Here is a 15,949-nt window from a genome sequence, read left to right as displayed (position 1 = left end):
CTTGCATAATGTCTACAGGCTCCCTACCTTTTTACCCAAAATCCAGGACTCCTTTTTTGGTTTTTCCAAACAAGGGGGCAAGTTGCGAAAAGGAGAAAGTGACAAGCCCTCATACAAATTGTCCCCCCACCCCCGAAAAAGAAAGGCGGGTAAGAAACTTAGTTGCATAACAATCGGCGAAGCGGGCGGGGAGCCCGGGAAGCGTCCCGGCGATTTTCCCCGCGGGATCCTCGCGGAGGCGACGGAAGTCCCTACGCGAAAGGGCAGGTCTGTGCCTGGCAGGCTCCACCTCCCGGGTGACGTAGGCAGCGGGGCGGGCCCGGAGAGGCGTTAGAAGCCGGCTTCGGCTCTCTTGCTGCGGCGTGGTCGTGGCTGTTCCGAGTCCTCGGTGGGAGGGCTGCCTCGGTTCCCGGCGAGCCCGCTCAAGGAAGGGGCGCTATGCGAGGCCTGCTGCCGCTCCTCTGCCGGCGTCTCCAGAGAGCCATGGCCGCGGGACCTCCGGGGCCGGTCGGGCTTTGCCACGATGCTCCGAGTCCGGCTCCTGCGCCTTCCAGAGAGAGCAAAGGCAGCGCCCAGGTAAAACGGGCTGCCCGCCTTTCTCGCCCGGGGGGAGGTGGGCTTTCGGGAGCCCTTTCCCCTGCCGGCCTCTGCCTTGAGCCCCACATCCCCAGTCAACGCAAGCCCCGAGAATATAACGCGTGGCGGGAATTGTTTCGGTCCGTACTGGGTGGCGTTTCTTTCAAACCAGAACGGAGGGGGAGGGAAGGAAACTCTGGCGCCATCTGCTTTCAGAAGACCCTGCGGTACGCGGGGAGTACAGCTTTGATCGTGGGCTCTGCGGTTTCTTTTGCCTGAATGCCGGGAGAAGGCGGAGTATCAGTTTGAGGAAAAAACACCGGAGGTCTCCCCCATTACAGCCCATTTCTATTCGACCCTCTCCATTTTTAATTCCCGCTTGCTGCCTCCGCGCTTCCTTTTTTCTTCTTTTCTGCCCGCCGTTCTTCTGTAACTTTTCCTTCTTTCCTTTCCCTGCTCTACGCTGTGTTTCTATTCATTCGGTTCCCTTTCTCTGTGCTCCAGGTTTTGCTTCATCTCGTCTGTTTCCTTCTTCCTGCTAGACCGTGAGCTCTGCCTTTCTGGGCCGGGCGGCCGGCCTGCCCTGCTCACCTCGTGCTTGTGTGCGGGGGGAGAGCTAAACCCCTGGACGGAGAGAGATGCTGGGAACAGCTGAGGCGGTAGAGGAAACAGGTCAGTGAGGGAAGGCAGAGTTTGTACCTTCTAGCTGCGGCTGTGGCTTTCCCAGGAAAGGAGCTAAGCCAGGGCTCCACACACTCTTCAGGCAGGCAGCCACGGGCTTGGGGACCCCGGTATTTACTTTTTGCTCAGGAGCATCCATTCTGTTCCTGCCAGATTGATTACCGATGATTGCTGGCTGCTGCTGTCACTGGGCTTTCTTAAACTGTTGTTCTTCCGACATCAGCGGGTTTGACTTTTGCTGCAAAAGAAGACCAAATTCCTGACCAAATTCTTGAGAGTGTGCTCCTGGGTGGTGTAAAACTTATATTTAATGAGTTATTTAGAAGTTATTATACCAAGTTGTTAACATGCACACTCAGATTTGGGTGATGAAGAATTTGTATTCTAAAATGTTTGCCTTGCATTCCCAGTTCATTTTAAGCCCAGTTATCTTGTTTTAAACAATTCATATAGAAAAGTGTTTGTTTTGAATAATAAAGCATGCTAATGTTTTCTTTCTAATCCATTCTGGCTAATGAAACATAGGAATTCTGTGTTGTTCGCTAGCTGGAGAAGGTCTTTAGGCTAGGAGTTGTATATAAATCCTCTTAACATTTCAAGTTCAATCATAGTGATTTGGTTCAAATAACCTGTCTGAACTAGTAGCACAAAGATCATAGCCTCTATTGCTGTAGTTTCTTAAACAAGGAACTGGTGTACTGAGTGCCACATATGTGGGGGAAAGAGTACATCAGTATTACCTTTATGCTTAGAGAAGGATCCTGTTCAGAGTTACCAATGTGCTAAATATTATGATTCACAAACCAGCATTAATTTTTGCTCTCATTATCAGTAGCCATGTATGAGAAAGGATAAAATGAGAATGATCAGTGATAAATATTTGCTGCAAAAAAAAAAGTAGGATGAAGAAGAACAAAATCAGGAGAGCATGCAGAATATGGCTTCAGGAAATCTTTTGAGCCTTTTTAGTAGCAGTGGCCATTGGAGACATCTGTTTTAACATCTGTGCAACAAAGTAACATATTGCATCTCTGTGTTTCTGCTTTCCCTTCATGTATAGAAACAGTGCAGGCTGCATATGCTGCACTGGGTCACATGATTTAAGGAGGGATTAGAATGGAACAGCCAGCAACATTAGAAGCTGCTGCCTTACTGCCTCCCCCATAGGGAAGCACTGCATTTTTTTTCCTACGTCCCTGATCCCATTTTCAAATTCAATCTTTTTTTTTTTTTTTGCCAGCTTCTCCGCCACACCAAATTTGGTACCATTCTGTTCTGTCTTTGCAGAGTTATCCTGCTGATGAACAGAGAGGATCCTGGTCCTTTTACATAATTTTTCCTAGCTTATTTTGATCTCAGGGATGTTTATGTTTCTATAAGAAAGGTCAGTGTACATGAAAAATATAGTAATGTTTGAAGTTAGACACTACTCTCCTGTTGAAAGGCAGGCACAAAAAAGAGCTAATCAACTTGGGCTGCAACTTTGCCATTAAAGAGGATGGCAGTTTGCAATATTGTAAAAGGCACGAGGTCTTTTGGTTTTTCAGGAATGTTCCATTGTGCGAATCGTAAGTCATAATGGGCTTTTTGAGATGGCTTTATGGTTTGCTTTTGCAATGGGTTTATTTTGTAATAGCCATTTGTTCATTTGCTTATATGTACAAAGAGTAATCCCAAAGATAAAGAAAATTTGGGATTGCATTTGTAGTTGCAGCCATTTATGAATCTGGGCCATCACTACTAGCCATCAAATGCATTCAAGCTGAACATTTAAAACTTAGATTGCTGGAATTTTTCTGTTTATCCTTCTATGCTCCTGTTTTGCTTTTACTTATTTTAGCAATAGTTTTCTGCCTTTCAAAAGATCAAAATCGTGCAGGCAGTGGTTTTTCCTTGTGACACTGTACAGAAGTCGGACTTTGGAGAAGCAGGATAGGAATGTACTGATGCTTTTGAAATTTGGTGTTAGAGAAGACTCCTGGGAATACCATGGACAGCCAAGATAATAAACAAATAGATCATCAAATAAATCAACCCAGAGTTCTCACTAGAGGCACAAATCACCAGGCTCAAATTATCATACTTCGGACACATGCAAAGACCTAACTCTCTGGAGAAGTCTGTAATGCTGGGAAAGGTGGAAGGAAAGAGCAGAAGGTGATGGATTCACTTATAGCAGTAATAAGTGTGCCATTGAAAACCCTGAAGAACCAGGTTGGGAACAGATTGTCCTGGAGATAATCTGTCTATGTGGTTTTGCTAAGAATTTACACCATCTTGATGGCACATAATTCTACCTTTCAAGCTGCTCTTGATTTTTTTTTTCCATCAGCACTATGGCAAATGGAACGCAGACATTGCGCCAACAATTTCTTTCTGATTTTTGGGCAAAGTTAAACTAACACAACTAATCATATATTATTACTATCCCCATATACTTTGTGGGCAAATGTGTACTGAAATTATGCAGTAATTGGACATATAGATGCTAGCATCTAACTTGGCATAAATAAATACAGTGTATAATTCTCTTTAACTACTTAAACATCCAATCATATAAAAATATTGCTGTGGGATCTCAGAACACAGTGGGAGGACTTATAGCCTTTATAAGTAAATACAAATATTGTATACTGTAAACTACCTATGATCTTAATGATCCCAGAAATTTTCTCCTCTTGACCATGTACCTGTATGCATGAAGAAACTTGCTCAGTAGAAGTTACCAGTTGTTTGTTTGATCAATTTTGGCCATTGTACAAGTACACTATTCATAAAAGATTGCAGTAACATCTCAGTAAAAATAGCAAAATGAACAAGTGCTACACTTCCTACAGGTATCAAGGGCACTTATAATAGGAAAACTACACTCCTTTGAGTGATGAGGTTCATAACATATTTAATGTTAATGCCAATGCATATTCTGTTGTCATGACAAATTCCCACTGATACTCTTAGCACTTTTGTCAATTGACATACTAGCCTGATTAATATGTCTCTCAGATGCTAATATTTGTGGAGATAGTCTGCAGGCTGATAATAGAATCCTCAGTCAAAAAATGTAAAATATGTGCATTGTTGGGTCCAGTTTTTGAACCAGAAAAATGGGTATTTACACAGATTTACTAGAATTCTTTTTACTTCATTTTTATTTCAACTAATTCAAACACTGAAAAACCAGAAATGTATTGTCTACTTTTACTCATTTCATGTGCATATTTTCTTCCCTAAGACTTAGCTTTGGCTATATTAAAACTTAGTATGTGCTCAAATTGATGCAGTGTGTGAACTATTGTTCTACACTGAAAAACCTAATATGATTCTTGTTTTAGCTAAGCCATAAGCTTCCCAGTTGGAATATTTGAATTGCACATTCATGCTTCTCTGGAACATGTATCTCCAGAGGTTTTAAATGTACTTATTTTTATCCTTCTCTGAGAGAGTGTATTTATTTCTTTTTAATAAAATAAGAGTTTTGCAGGTTAAGACAGACCAAAATAGCATTAATATAATCCAACGCCTAACAGCACTTACTGTATGGAAATAACTGTTTAACAAATATGACACAAAAACATAAGCAGTGAGCTTGCTCTTTCTAGTAGCTGAAATTCCTCTCCATCTGATCCCTTTTTCTAATCCAGTTATCTAGTTAATAATTTATGTCTCACAATGGACAAATAGTCTTGGATGGATAACCTGAGATAACACAATCTTCTTTCCCAAATAATAAAAAAATTATTTCAGATTTTTTTTTTTGTCAAAGTGTACATTTATTTAGTAGGTTAATACAGGTAAAAGTGTGCTTTCCAAGTATGAAGTGTCCCTGTGTTGTTTCCTATTGTTTTCTACAAGTCTCCTGTCTGGGACTCATGACAAGTTAATGACTTTGACACCTTACATTTTATAGCCTTGAGTTCACTGACATGGTATTACTAGATGCCTGACAAAGGAATTTGTGATGTTTTCTGTCAAACACATTGTCCCCCTCTTTCCAAAAGCATTTTCTTCACCATCTGGCTATATTACCAAATGCTATTTTATTTGCAGATTGCATGTATTTGATTCATCAATAATCTTTCCAAATGAGATGGCGCTTCCTCTTTCACTCTTGGTTTGTCAAAAAAAATCACGATTGGCTGGGTTCACATACCACATTAGATCAGACAACCCACATTATGATGGAGCAATATGTGAAGCAGCCATTAAAGTTCTTGATACTCAGGAACAATAAGCTACATGTAGGGCAATAATTTTTGTAGGTTGTGTTTCCAAATGCTGGAATATGCTGCTGAGCAAGAGTCATTCTTCAAGTGACCCTAGACCATTGACCTGGTGGGCACATTTGGAATTTGAGAATAAGTTATCAACCTGCTTACAAAATGCTGGGTGTGGCCAGTCCCTAAACACACATATGCCTGAAGGAAAAGAAAATGCTGGGCTGCAGCCACCCACTATTTTATTTTCTAATGGTTCCATGGGGTGGGGGCATCCAGGGAGATCGATGGACATGCTGGTTATCTTTGAAATGTATGGTTTGCTTTGCAAGATTGTAGGTTTCTATTCATTTTTTTTTAATTAAAAGGTTCTTTTAAAGGACTGCTTGGCACCCCATATCAGTGATGAGGCTGATCAGCCCTGGGACACTTTCTGCTTGTGGGAGCTAAAGGGAAGAGCAACAGTGTTGGGAGTTTGGAGATTATTGATTTATGGAGAGAGAAGGTTTTTCACTGCTTTGAAATGGGATTGACATGAATGGTATATAAAAAACTGTATTTTGGGGAATTTGCAAATGGTTTTTATTACATTATGGCTAGTCCCACATTGGGATAGCCTAGTTCATTATCATGCGACTCTATAAAAGATAGCAAACCAGTGGTAGGTAGCTTTTGGTAAGTCTTAGTACAGTATTGGGCACTTTCTTAGTGTTCAAGTCATTAATTAAGGTCTGCTGGGTAATCCAAATATATTTTCTTGATAATTACTGTCAACTGTAAGGTGAAGTATTGAGTGCATGTTGAGATTAAGTAAAGGTTATGCAGTTGCACTATAATATTCATAACCATGTATGAACGTTTCAGTAGTAATGCTCTTATGAAGAAGTTTCCCAGATACCCATCTTGACATACTGCTCATGAACTGAGTTTTAATTTTTTAAAAATGTCAGTGCCACACTTAATCTGTAATTTGGCAATACTTTGGTTGTGTTGGGCTTGAATATAGGATGTACAAATGCAAAATGAGCCAAGCATACTCCTCAGTGTAAGCACCTCACAGGATATTTAAGATAATATTAGCCATTTCTAGCAATTTCACATGACTGTTGTGAATATATAGTGAAAGGGAGGGACAACCTGTGTATCTATATGAAGTTGTTTGGAACAAATAATAACACTCTACATAAGCATGTAACGAATTTAAGCTACATGAAGTCTGGCTGATAACAAGAATTTTCTTTCTCTTGTTTCCTCCATTTCAGCTAGGTGTACAACCTACCTTTGGCATTCTGTTTGATATTGATGGAGTATTGGTACGAGGAAGGACACCAATTCCTGCTGCCCGAAAAGCCTTTCAAAAACTACTTAATTCTCAGGGACAACTTTTGGTGCCTGTAGTATTTGTTACTAATGCAGGAAACTGTCTTTGTCAGAAGAAAGCAGACCAGCTCTCCCACCTTCTTGAAGTTCCAGTGAGTAACTTTAGGGTCTATTGAATGTGGTCTGTTGTCTTTCTTCACTACAGTATGTGAATAAGATATTGTATTGTATTTATATATAGCTTAGGATTTTGCCTTTGACTGATAGAGGCAGCCTCTTAAGCTTCATTACAAGTCTTGCCATTCCTTTTTGACAGATTCTGTTAGAGGACAGTAATCAGTCAGACAGCTACTCTTTTGGGTTAATTATATGCAGTTCCACACATTAGTGCTGTTAAAAGCAAGCAACCTGTTTTCTCATTATTGCTAAGATAAAGAATACAAGAATGAAAACTGATTATCAATTTTTTCTCTGTCCTAGATTTCCCAGGACCAAGTTATGATGTCCCACAGTCCTTTGCAAATGTTCAAACGTTACCATGACAAATGTGTTCTTGTATCAGGACAAGGCCCACTCCTTGACATTGCTAAGCAGTATCCTTGGAAATACTTGGTTTATTCTGCATTGGGCTGAAGAAGCATGATAGGGGAATGTGCTAGGGTTAAACACGTTGTGTGTCTTGGCTTTTCTCAAGATCCAAAGATACATTTTGTAGAGAAAACAAAATGTCTCCCAAGAACTCCAGTGAATTTAGGAGATCTCAAATGGGTTCATAAAGAATTTGAAAAGAAGGTCAAACTAAGAAGGGGGAGTAGTTCTCCTTTGCCTCTTGACTCCTTAGAATAGTTACCTACTGTCTCAAATTTCTTTCTTTGAGCGAAGCAGAGCTAAAGATTTTCAAAGCAAAGTTCCTAGAAATCAGTTTGAAGCCATTTATTAGGAACTCTGATAAAGTTTCAGATTGGAATGTGCCGTAAATTATATTGAGTTAATAAGAAACTTGTTCTTGGACATTGTTGTACTCCTGAATAAAAATTAGCTTTCATAAGAGTCTTAAATGTAAAGCTCGTAGTGAGCCAGCGAACAAAGATTGTATTTATCACTCTCCCTGTACTGTATGTATTCTCCCAGGAGGATATGGAAATATTTTCTGTACTTAGAATAAGTCTGTCACTGCCATCTCAAATGCATTCCTTGTTTGAGAAAAGCAAAACAAATGTGCCTTTCATTAAAACATAGATGCATTGCTATCCATAACAAATGTGTCATTAGTCTTGGATTTTGTCGGCCTATTACAATTGACAAGTTGCGAGAAACCTATCCCTTATTGGACATGGTGGATCATGACAGAAGACCTCAAGTTTTGGTAAATGTACTCCTTCTCTTTAATGATTTCTTTGACATTTTTTACATTGTCTGTAATTACAGGAGCCTATTGAGCTGCTTGTCATGTAAATATTATTCTGCTTTCCAAGGATGAGTACAGCTTACATTGATTCTTTTGCCACCAGGTTTAGCAGTGACATTAATAATATCAAGCAATTAGATTCAAAATTAGAGGATTCCAAAATTTTGGAACCAGAAATACATTTGTAATGAATGTCACCTGGGCAATCGTGATGGCCAAGCACAAAATATTGGAGGTACCACTTCCACTAACTTCGGGCCTGAGTATTCTACAAACACATACACAAATTGAAAGAAGAGATATACCGCCTGAAAAAACTATTTCAGCACATCTTTTCACATTAACTCCTTCGGCCCTCTGACCTAGCACTCCAAGCTAATTTACTTGCCAAAAAATTATGTGCTGTGTAAACAAAGGATTCATTTAAAGTATCTTTCTTTATATTATTCATAGCTTTTAAAAGATTGCACTCTTTGTTCTTAGAGTTACTCAATACTGACTGATCCTAGAACAGATTTGGTAGCAGCTGAGGAAATGCTTCCAATGACTAAAAACACAAAGGCTCAAGTATTGTAGTGGAGGAGAGGGTAAAGAGTGCAGCAGCATTAGATTGAACCAGCTTTGTTCAGCTAAACCTCCCCTGTCATCTGGAGTTTAGATCAATGTATGGTTAAGCATCTAACCTACATAGGCGTGCTTGTTTTGCAGAAAGGAGTGGTTGTGGTTGTTATTTTGTGATGCAATTATTTTGGTTCCTTTTCTTTGCTCTTGTCTCTTACTATATGGTGGTAAACACAGCAAACACAAATACAGCTAAAGAAAAGCTGAGAATCAGAGAAAAATAATTCAGTAGGGCTGTTGAAAGTAATTGATCTGTTCAGCCAGTTTTAGGGTACAGTCTAGTTCAGGTGTCCCCAGTCTTTTTCCATGAGTATTTAATTACAACTTGAAAGCATAGTCTTGGAGGAGGTTGGTTAAGTTTATTTTCCAGGTATAAACTGCTGAAGTTACCCATAGCCTTTCATATAATGTTAGATTTTAGGTTCCATAAACCCCAATCAGCCTGACCAAGTTTTAGTCTCCTCATCTGTTCAGATTGTAAATGTTATCTGCAAAACTGAAATTCAACACACATTTGTTAAGTCAATGAATGTGCATGAATGCATGAAGATGGTTTTCATCCTCACACCTACGATAATTGTGCTGTTGAGCACAATGTGAATTCTACAGACCAAAGTGGGCTGCAGTTGAGTATGTGGAAATGGCATGAGGTTAGTAGTAAGAAATTTCAGTTCTTTCATCTTTCCGATGATCACAGGTGCAATTGGAAGGATGGAGAAAAAAAATCCGGTGTCATGTTGAATTAGGCCTAAAGATATGAGTGGTATGTTGGAGGGGATTCTGTGTTACAAACACAGGAGTGTCATCTCTAAGTGCAAAGACATTAGCAATTATATGGACTTTGGTTACAGCAAGATTATGGAACAGAACTTTCAAGATTTAAGAGGCAGGTGTGCAGGTTATATAAATGGGAAATGAAATATCTCCTTATGGTTGTGATGATGGCTTTTCTTAGAAATGTTGGGAATTTCATCAGAACATGGGGTGTGCCCATCTTGTTCAGAGGTTTATTTCATTACTTCTTTGTGAAATAAAGGATACTTTTCTTAGTAAATGTAACTTGTTTTTCCTTTGTAGCATTCTCCCACAGTGGAATTCCCCAAGATTGAAGGTCAGTATGTCTAGGTGTTTATGTTTAATTCTAGAATTTATTCCAAGTAAAATGGACTGCTTTGTGATAGTTCATAAAGCATTTTGTTAACTTAGTAGCTGCTGTGATATATCTGAATAAGAATGTGACAGTCATCATATACAGTATACATGTCGTTTTGCAATGACACTAATGGGCACCTTTTTATTTATTTGTTTCCTTTGATTTTTATACTGTCTGCGTTCTTTATAAATCTACCACTAAAGTTAAGCTGTGATATTTCTAGTTCTTTGCCAAAGTTTCAATTTCATATGAGGATTAAAAACTAATGAAAAAACTAGCAATGGGAATTCTAAAGTAGTTTCTTCATTATTATTCCATGATAATTCATGTTACAAAAGATCTACTGGGGTGTGTTATTATATTCTTCTGTCAGTGAATCATCCAAGCTAACATAAAAATGTGATTTTTGTACAATTTGATATGATTCTTTGTTCCTGTTGTGGTTTTTTCCTTCCTGTTTCTAAAAAAGACAAAGGACTGAAATACTATAAGTACCAAGTAATTATTTTCTTTTAAACATCACTGGACACAGCAATGTAATGCTATCACAAGTGGTTTTTATATTGTGATTTTTTTTAAAGATTTCCACATTTTAAGATGCACTAAGCTCATTGGCTAGTATTCGGTTTATTTGATGCCAAATTTTGATGGCATGATCACGGCAGCCTTTGCAGGCTGATTAAAAATAGGTTCAGTGACTAAATGGAGCCTGGGCCCATGGCTTTGCCTACTCTTGTTACAGTTTGCATGAAAGGCAGGAGGTTTTTTTTTTTTTTTTGCATTGGGAAACAGCTTACAATCATGCACATGCAACACATTGGTATTGTGCTTATCTTACAGCAGTTATTTTGTTTGGTGAGCCAGTGAGGTGGGAAACCAACCTACAATTAATAATAGATGTTCTTTTGACAAGTGGCTGTCCTGGAAATCCTTATCAGGGAACTTATCCACATATTCCTGTATTGGCTTGTAATATGGACTTGATGTGGGCAGCTGAAGCCCAATCTCCAAGGTAAGGCAAAGATGCACAAGAGTTGTTCTGGGGGCAGTTTTCTTTATGCTCTAGCTTTTCTTAGATTCTCAGCAAGTGCTATAGTCAGAGATGGGTGGTGTCATAGTTGTTTGGCTTGAGATAGAACCATGGTGACCTGGTGAATGTTCAGTGAATATATACAAAGATTGAATTAATATCTGGGCCAGTGATGACATCTTCCCTCCCATTTAAGACATACTTATTGCTTTGCAGCCACTTGGAGGGATGTGGAAGCCCATTTATATGTAAATTAGGGCTCCTGCACTTCCCATGATAATTGATGCTTGGGGTACTACTCTGGTGATTTCTGGAAGAGGCAAAAGAGAGACTTCTCATAAGAACAATCATCCTGTGGGAAGGAGTTTGGCTGGAAATGTTACTTCAAAGATGCACTAGAAGTATAATTGGCAACACATCAATTCTAGCTTTCATGTGCCAGTATATACAGAACAAACTTAATTATTTTTTTATTTACAGGTAAAGGAATAGCTCAGTTTGTCAAACCTAATTGAAACTGAATTGCCAATTAGACTACTGTTACAACTGTAGTATTAGTCTACTGTACAACATATCTACTTGTGCTTCTGAGTTAATGTCTTTCTCTCTTGGATTTAAACACTGTTATTTTTGTCTAGTTCTGACCCATAGCACTTTTTTGGTCCTGCCACAAGCATCAAGATAATATTTTCATGACAAACAGAATTAAATCAGCTTTGCAAAAGTTTTGTGGAGGCTATCTTGCCCAGACTTTTTTCTCTACACCACTGAGAATCTTTTGGCATTTTTGTTCAACTTCTAAGTGACTGCCAGGAATTATGTAGGCAGAAGAAAAACCGAATCAAAGCAATCTTGCCTTATAATTCATAGAAAGAGAATTTAAGAATTTGGACAAATGGCATGTATAGATTCTTCCTTTTGATGTAATACTTTGTTTTTATCCTGGCCAGCCATATAACTGTATTTCTATTGACTAAATTTTATTTCTGTGTTTCAGGTTTGGGCATGGAATGTTTATGGTTTGTTTGGAAAATATTTATAAGAAGATCACTGGCAAAGCATTGAAATATGAAGCTTTGATGGGAAAGCCTAGTGAACTGACTTACCACTATGCAGAGTACCTCATTAGGACTCAAGCATCTGCAAAGCAATGGAAGAGCCCTATTCAAACTTTGTATGCCATTGGGTAAGTGATTTCTTTCCTTCCCTCTCATTTGCTTTCCAGAAAAAAAGTTAAATTTCAGGCAAGCTATTGTTCCAAAGTTAAATAGGGATAGACAACTGAAAGGAATATTTTGATGGCCCCCTGAAAATGTGTTGACCTCTAATCTAATTGTTCTGCAGGCTACCAATTCACTCTTTCTCTTTGTAACTTGGAGGCAAGCTAGATAGCCAATTAGTAACAGAACCTGTCTCATACTTCTACAAATCACTATACAATCTGCCAATTAATTTGAAACCTTATTTTAGGATCTTAAGAAACTGCCTCTGGCAAAGAAATTACTTGCTCTTGTCTGCTTAAGTGTTACAGTCCAGTCTTGTGCATATTTTCTTAATAGAAATTAATAGTTCCCAGCACCACCTAAGCTTGACTTGTAGTTCATGTTGTGTATCATGCGTCTGAGATTTCAGTTCAAGTGCTACAGATTTCAGTTTGGAAGAGCTATGTGAGAGAACTTTTGAATAATGGATTATTCATGTGGTTGTACGGTTTCAGCTAATCTTCAGATTGATTTTGGAAATAATTCCAGTGCAATATAATCCTACCTATTCTAAAATGAGACTATTTTGTCATGAAATACCATGGCAGGGCAGCAGCTAAAAGGGCAGCCTATTGAGTATGCAAGCAGTGATGAACTGTTCCAGCAGCCTCCCTTCATCTTCTCCCATTCTCTGTCCCAGCTCACTGGGAATTTGGAGAGCTGTAATAATCCCAGTATGATAAGTTAAAGAAGGTTGTCCTATGCCTTACCCTGCTTGCGCATTTCAGATTTTATTCATATTAATGAGAAGCTTTAAAAAAAAACCCTCTTCAATTGAAGGTTGAAATTCTGAGATGTCTGTTTTCTTAATTTGATCGTTGTCTGTAAGTTTTCAGTCTTGGGCATACCAATTTGGTATTGGGATATGCATGAAATGGTTGAAACAAGAGAACACGTGTCAGCCTATGGTATGCCCGTCTTCAAAATGATGTTTTTCACTTGCATTGAACTATAGTTCCTGTCATCCCGCATTGAGGAAATTGGAATTTGTACTCAAAGACATTGCACTGGCAATAGTTTAGAAAATACTACTGCAATGTATTCACACTTGTAACCTTTAAATAAAAATACTGGATTCCAATTTTTTAAAATAATACAGGTAGTCCTCGGTTAACAACTACTTGTTCAGTGACTGTTCAAAGTTGTGATGGTGCTGAATGAGGGGTACTTATAACTGGTCCTCAAAGTTGCAGCCATCAAAGACACGTGATCGCAATTCAGGCACTTGGCAACTGGCTTGCGCTTACGATGGTTGCGGCATCCTGCAGGCACGTGATCACCATTTGTGATCCCATAAACAAAGTCAACAGGGAAGCAACAGGGAAGTTCACAAGTCACTCCTTTAAGTTGCTCCTGCCACTTTTTCTCCCAAGGAGCCCACTACATAGCACATGCCTGCCTGCAGCACCCTCCTGCCTACACTCTGTAGCGCATGCCTGCCTGCACTCACGTGGCACCACAGCACCCCTGCCCCACCTGACTGCACTTGCACTGCAGCACCCCTCCCCAACCCAGCCACACTTGCACTACACCGCAGCACCCCACCCCCCCACCTGGCCACACTCCGTAGCACTCATCCATTCACCAGCCTCCTTGCAAGCCGCCCAGAACTTTCAACTTCCTGCTGGCTTCCCCCTTGACTTTGCTTGTTGGAAGCCAGCAGGAAGTCACAAGTCACGGTTACGCGAGTTCCTCGCTTAACAACCCACAGTCCTCACTTAAAGATGGCAACAGGGATTGCCGGGATTGCTGTTGCTAAGCGATGTGGTCATGTGACATCACACTTTACAACTGCATCACTTAGTGACATAAATTCCAGTTCCAATTACTCTTGTTAAGTGAAGACTACCTGTACTCTTCAAATATTCCATGAAAATAGGTTACAGTTTATTTCTTCAAAAGAATAAGCCCAGTGCAATGCCATGCAGTAGGGTTTACGAAGTAGGGTTTACATGCAGTTGAGTTAACAAAGCTGCTGGATCAGGAGTAAAATGCCTACAGAGGGAGCTTAGACATATACAGGTTCCTGTGAAGTGTGGATGGCACATTATACGAAGAGTAGTCTGTGTCTCATTCCAAGCAGCTCTCCAAATTCTAACTAGTGGTAGACAAATGATTGAAATCGCAAACTTTTTTTTTTTAAAGAGCTCTGTTACTGGAACAATTATCCATATACTGTACCTCATATATGTTAGTTCTGATGTAACTTTCCTGGCTTTCTAGGGATAACCTGATGACAGACATTTATGGTGCTAATCTTTACAACCGCTACCTTGAAGAGAGGATCTCAAGAAGAGGTTCTAAGGCACGTGTCCAGGCCAAAGCACTAGGTGGCACAAGATCTGCCACAGTTGCTCAGGAAGAGGAACTTGAGAATTCTTGGGAAAATGAACTTGCATTAGCTACTGCCACAAGCTGTAGATCTGTCCTTGTTTGCACTGGGGTTTATAAACCTCACACAGAGGTGCCTTCTGATACAAGGGAGAACATTACTGAGACTGTCTTTCATGGGCACAGAGATTTCAGATTTGATCCTGCTTTAGTAGAACCAAACCACATAGTGTCAGATGTTGAAGCTGCTGTTGATCTAATCTTCCAACTGGAAAATTTTGCACCACATGAAAACTGCAGGACTTCCTAATGATTTGTGTGATGTTGTTATATTCCTTTTCCTTCTGAAAAGCGAAGAGGGGTACTTAATATCAACCAGTCTCATACTAATATTTTTATAAGTAACACTAATACATTCCTAAAATAACAGAACAGCATACCCCTTTATATCTTTTTTCTGTGCCCTGGTTTATTTTAGTGACCAATACTGTTATGAATTGTACTTTTCTATGAATTTTTTTTTCTGCGTACTGACTTCACTCCTAGTTCAGAGATCCTAGTTTCCTGTTTTGATTATTGATGTTAAACATTAGGTGTGTTTGGCAGACAAAATTGCAAAACAAGCACACTACTAAACTCCAAACATTGCATTATATGTCTCCCCTCCCAAGGAACATGCCCATCCTTAGTACCCAACTTTTTCTTTCTCCCATTTCCTTCCCTTGGCTCAATGCTCTCTCTCTTTTATGAAGCGTAGATGAAGAGAGCTGGGATGCGCATATCAGGTGGACCACGAAAGCTGTGTGTTGATGCTTTTCTTTTGTATTCGGGTTGAGATTGAATGGCAGAATTCATAACTGAACAGAAGGGTTTTGTCAAGATAGGTCCATGCACAATCCATTAAAATGAATGGGATTTACATGAGAGCAAATACAATTTTGCTCAAACCCGACCTTGAACAAGCTTCCTAGAAGAGCTTCTGTCAGACTTTGCTCTTTATCTGTTTTATTACTATTATTCTGCGGGTTTTGCTGCACTGAACCAGCAGTAGTCAACAGTCCCTTGGGCCTGTAGTTTTAACTTGAAACTCCAAGTCAGAAAGGCAATTGGATATTGATATGATAGTGATGTTCTCTCTCCCTTCTGCTACTAAATGTTACATGTCTAGTTTTTAAGGACATTGTATCTCATAGATGTAAACTTTAAATTTTATGTCTTATTCTTTGAAACATTTTGTTAACTGCAACAGTCTGTCCAGTAAAATATTTTCTATTTTAAAAAGCAGTTTTGTGTTTAGTGTTCTAATCCCCCTATGAAGTCTTTTTTGTTGGCAGCTATCATATCTTATAGCAG

General features: G+C 39.4%; 1 protein-coding gene across 1 annotated transcript; it reads left to right on the top strand.

The window, feature by feature from the left end:
• Positions 1-372: 372 nt before the first annotated feature.
• Positions 373-15,618, top strand: LOC134489250 (haloacid dehalogenase-like hydrolase domain-containing 5). The gene is made up of 8 exons (XM_063291827.1): positions 373-576; positions 6,734-6,943; positions 7,272-7,384; positions 8,064-8,157; positions 9,898-9,931; positions 10,814-10,985; positions 12,001-12,189; positions 14,489-15,618. The coding sequence occupies exons 1-8, from the start codon at positions 439-441 to the stop codon at positions 14,904-14,906; spliced, it is 1,368 nt and encodes a 455-aa protein (XP_063147897.1). The 5' UTR covers positions 373-438; the 3' UTR covers positions 14,907-15,618.
• The last annotated feature ends 331 nt before the right edge of the window (positions 15,619-15,949 follow it).

The sequence above is a fragment of the Candoia aspera genome, chromosome 2 (genome assembly GCF_035149785.1).
Source record: "Candoia aspera isolate rCanAsp1 chromosome 2, rCanAsp1.hap2, whole genome shotgun sequence".
NCBI classification, from domain to species: Eukaryota; Metazoa; Chordata; class Lepidosauria; order Squamata; family Boidae; genus Candoia; species Candoia aspera.
This window is presented reverse-complemented; position numbering and strand designations above follow the sequence as displayed.